Consider the following 1,705-nt stretch of genomic DNA (forward strand, 5'->3'; position numbering starts at 1 on the left):
TGTGTGACAGCCGGTCCTGCAAGCTGCCAGAGGTGGTTAGGATCCAGGCCTCTGAGCCTGACCCTAACATCTGTGCCTCTCAGCCAGGGCCTCCGCCGTCCAGTCTCCATTCCCAGTTCCTCCCGCCACCTCCTCATCTCTCCCCAAGCCCAATCAGACTGATTCCAGCACCTAACTTCCTCTATTCTTTCGAGAGACTGTTCCCACCCCCAACCTCCATCCTTACCAAAGAGCTGGTGACGAAGAACTTCGTTCTCGTGCAGAGGGTGAGGAAGAAGGGGGTTGGGGAGGGTCCCAGCTGGGTAGGGGATCCGGGTAAGGTGAGACCCTGAGGCCAGGGGATCAATGAGAGGGTGCACCGAGGCAGAGGCTGGAGGGTAGAGAAGAGGAAGGTGTCAACAGAAGGCAGGTTTGGGGAAAACCATGCATTTGGGTGAAGGGCTCCATGCCTGGGAAGAGAGGTGGACGATCAAACACAGGGTGATCCAGTGAAGCAAAAAAGGCACAATGGAGGGGCTAGGGGTCTGGGAGATGGACAGGGGAAGACCCTACTGCAGGAGGGACAGACGGACGGATGGCAGAGGACAGGAGATTCCAGTTCTCAGAGGGACCTGAGGAATAGGGAGTGGACTACCGAGAGGAGATGGAAGAGAAAAGGAAGTTTAGGAAATGAGACAGAGAGGAACTTAAAAGACAGCACAAGGAGCCTGGAATGAATGTGATTGTAAGGCTAGATGGGGGCAGTGTTCTGACAATTAGAAAAATGGTAGAAAGACTCATTGTGGGTAAAGCTCATTGTCACTTGTGATCCCACAACCTGAGCCACAGGGCTTTCTAGGTCACAGATCTGTAGATTCGGAGAGGAACATGAAACACCTCTGCCTGGATGGAGAAAATGGCAAGAAACAATAGAGCTGAACCCAGAGAAGCAAGGAAATAGTTATGAGAAGGGCTCAGGGACAGAGGCTGTGAGGGGAGGAAGGTCGCACTCCTTTAAAGGTTTCCACCTCTGGCTTCTACCATGGGGTGTGGGGGGAGACGCCAGACCTGAATGGGGCTGAGGTGTGGGGCAGGGTCTCTGCAGTAGGGCTGGGGTAAGAGGAGACAGGCTGGGGAGGCAAAGACCAGGGCAGCAATCTCAGGAGAGCGGCTTAGGCCAGACGTGGGGTGGGAAGTCCAGGCCTGAGCAACAGAAGCGCCCAATGACCTGCCAGGGTGCAAGGTGATCTCAAAGGGCCTGGCCAAGGACAAGGGAGTCTCACCTGCGTGGATGGCATCCTGCTGGTGGAGGTGCAGGTGAGAATGGATGTGGGAGTGCTGGTGGTGATGGGGGGTCACGTTGAGCATCTGCAGCCGCGCCAGTGGGTCATTGCCCAGGGCGGCCACCCTTTCTGCATGCTGCCTCTCAGCTGCCAGACGCTCCGCGTAGGACATGTCAGGCCGCAGGGCGGGCCCAGCTGCCAGAGCTAGACGTTCTCTCTCCAGGGGCCCCAGGCTCGGATGGAAGGGGAAAGGGTGCAAGCCCGGGGGGCCAGGCTGCAAAGCCAGGCCCCCGTGTCGGGGGAAGGGATCCAGGCCTGGCCCAGGGACCCCATGTAGGGGTTCCAGCTCGCTGGGCTTCACCTCAAAGCCAGGCTTGAGGCGGTCACGCAGGTCTCGTTCACGGGCTTCCCGCTCCCTCTCCCGGGCTGCTGGGTCACTGCTG

At 58.2% G+C, this 1,705-nt stretch overlaps 1 protein-coding gene across 1 annotated transcript in view; it reads right to left on the reverse strand.

The window, feature by feature from the left end:
• ATN1 (atrophin 1) overlaps nucleotides 1–1,705 on the reverse strand; it is an 8,251-nt gene that overhangs the window by 1,363 nt on the left and 5,183 nt on the right. The window contains exons 8-9 of the mRNA XM_010845193.1: nucleotides 1,263–1,705; nucleotides 9–370 (exon numbers count right to left, since the gene is read on the reverse strand). The exon at nucleotides 1,263–1,705 is cut by the window's right edge and continues 24 nt beyond it. Of these exons, the coding sequence (XP_010843495.1) occupies nucleotides 9–370; nucleotides 1,263–1,705 (805 nt within the window). The remainder of the gene's footprint in view (nucleotides 1–8; nucleotides 371–1,262) is intronic.

This window comes from Bison bison, unplaced genomic scaffold (genome assembly GCF_000754665.1).
Source record: "Bison bison bison isolate TAMUID 2011002044 unplaced genomic scaffold, Bison_UMD1.0 scf7180017864213, whole genome shotgun sequence".
NCBI lineage: Eukaryota > Metazoa > Chordata > Mammalia > Artiodactyla > Bovidae > Bison > Bison bison.